Source organism: Saccostrea cucullata, unplaced genomic scaffold (assembly GCF_032062105.1).
Source record: "Saccostrea cucullata isolate Sc308-1 unplaced genomic scaffold, CSIRO_AGI_Scuc_v1 ctg13007, whole genome shotgun sequence".
NCBI lineage: Eukaryota > Metazoa > Mollusca > Bivalvia > Ostreida > Ostreidae > Saccostrea > Saccostrea cuccullata.
Window position 1 is genome coordinate 167 of NW_026921013.1, and position 2334 is coordinate 2500.

Here is a 2334-nt window from a genome sequence, read left to right on the forward strand (position 1 = left end):
CTCAAGGTCAAAGGTCAAGGTCATTTCATTTTTTTATTTTCATTTTTTTCTATCCTTTAAGACAATTTTGGTTTCTTATTCATGGAATCTAATTTTAATGAGTCAGATATAAAACAAAATTGAAATTCAAAGAAGGTGGAAAGACCTCTTATTGTTCTGTGAACAATAAGTCTCCTAGTTCTAAGATATTTTTAGTATAGGGCCATTAAAAAAAACTTGTTTGCCCTCTTTTGAACGACTGATGAAAACGGCCTAACTCGAAACTTTATTAAAAATTAGGTTTTTTATTCATTACAAATAGTTTTTTTAACCCCATTAAAATGACATCTTTTTTTTTTTTTTTTTTTAATAAATTATATATACATTTTTACATTAGCATGTGTTTTCGAATGAAAAATTTATCGTTTCAACCTACTTACATGTACCTTTTTTAAATTATTATCCTGTGTCGATAGAATATATTACTTACTATGAGTGTTTTTGAAATTTTGAGTAGATATCCAATGTATGAATCTCCGAAAGACGACTGTCGAGTTCACATTGACGGAGACGATCGCTGTAATCTGGAATGCCTCCTTTAGTCTTTGTTCCCAGTCCTGTTTCGGAAATGATGTTTGCATTGGGATCATATATTCGAACACTCTTGAGAAATGCCGGCTACAGGGGGTATCGTCCTCAGGAGTGGGAACACAAATTGACGCAGATGCCGTATTCTTTGAAATTTTTGAAAAAAGAATACGAAAATTCAGTGAGTATATCATATCAATAGTGATATCTTATAAAATAATTTTATAATTTCTTAGAGAAAAAATTCCATAATTGAGCATGGAATTTACACATTGGTTTTTATTGTGTGATATAAATACATGCATTGTGGCAACGCACTTCGGAAAAAAATTAAAAGTGCGTTAAAATTGGGACAAAATCAACTTACTTTGAAAAAAATTTCAAAGTGCGTTAAATTTGGGATACACTTGAAACGCACTTTGAAAAAATTTTCAAAGTGCGTTAAGAGTGTACATCAATATTTTTTACCATGTGGAAATTTAACGCACTTCGAAAAAAATATGTATGAAACAAAAACTCTAGACTTAGATTTTAGTAAATGAGAGAAGCAATTTGTAATTTAATTATATCTTTCGAAAAAAGTTTTAATTTACATGTATTGATTTACCCTCACTGAAAACAAGGAGAATGAGTATATAGAATGTCTCTCAGCCCAACTCTTTTTTATACCCCCGCTCCGAAGATGAGGGGGGTATACTGTTTTACCCTTGTGTGTCTGTCCGTGTGTCCGTCCGAAACAAATTTTTGTCACAGTTTTCTCAGCAACTACTCATCGTAGATGCTTGAAATTTTAACACAATCTTCTCTGAGGCATGCCATATGGTGGGATAAATTTTCGCTCAAATTGGATATCAACTTCCTGTTTGTCTGTGCATCTGTCCGTTTCATAATAACAAATTTTCGTCGCAGTTTTCTCAGCAACTACTCATTGTAGATGCTTGAACTTTTAACACAATCTTTTCTGAGGCATGCCATATGGTGGGATACATTTTCGCTCAAATTGGATGTCAACTTCCTGTTTGTCTGTTTGTCTGTCCATTTCATAATATTAACCAATTTTCGTCACAGTTTTCTCTGCAACTACTCGTTGTAGATGCTTGAAATTTTAACAAAATCTTCTCTGAGGTATGCCATATCTTGGGATATATTTTTTTTTCCAAATCCGATATCAACTTCCTGTTTGTCTGTGCGTCTGTCCGTTTCACACATAACAAATTTTTGTCCCAGTTTTCTCATTACCTATTCATAGCGGATGCTTGAAATTTTATCACACCCTTTGTTGAGGCATGACATATGGTGGTATTAATTTTGATATGAATCTGATGTCAACTTCATATTTTTCTGTGCATCTGCCTGTAATTGAACTTGTGTATAGTGCTTACCGGTATTTACCTCAGAGCGGGGGTATTACTAGTGAGCATTGGCTCACAGATTTCTTGTTTCTTATACATAGCTGTGGGTAGCAATTAGAAAGTGGAACCCCAAGGTAAGCCCAACCAACTTTTAATGCCTCTATTATATATATCTTTGCAAAATATTGGTGTGACTAACGCCCCCCCCCAACTTTTAATGCCTCTATTATATATATCTTTGCAAAATATTGGTGTGACTAACGCCCCCCCCCCCCCCCCCTCATTGGTACTGATACCTATACTACACCCAAATATATGCATTTGCATACTGTAGATCACTAAATTTTCGCGAGACCTTATTTTTTGCGAGATAGTCATTGACTCTTGATTAGCGAGACAAAATTTTCGCGAATTG

At 34.1% G+C, this 2334-nt stretch overlaps 1 protein-coding gene across 1 annotated transcript in view; it reads left to right on the forward strand.

Annotated features, from left to right (window-relative positions):
• Positions 1 to 496: 496 nt before the first annotated feature.
• LOC134258972 (A disintegrin and metalloproteinase with thrombospondin motifs 9-like) overlaps positions 497 to 2334 on the forward strand; it is a gene marked incomplete at its 5' end in the record, with an annotated part of 7631 nt that continues 5793 nt past the window's right edge. The window contains one exon of the mRNA XM_062741566.1: positions 497 to 748. Coding sequence (XP_062597550.1) covers positions 497 to 748 — 252 coding nt within the window. The remainder of the gene's footprint in view (positions 749 to 2334) is intronic.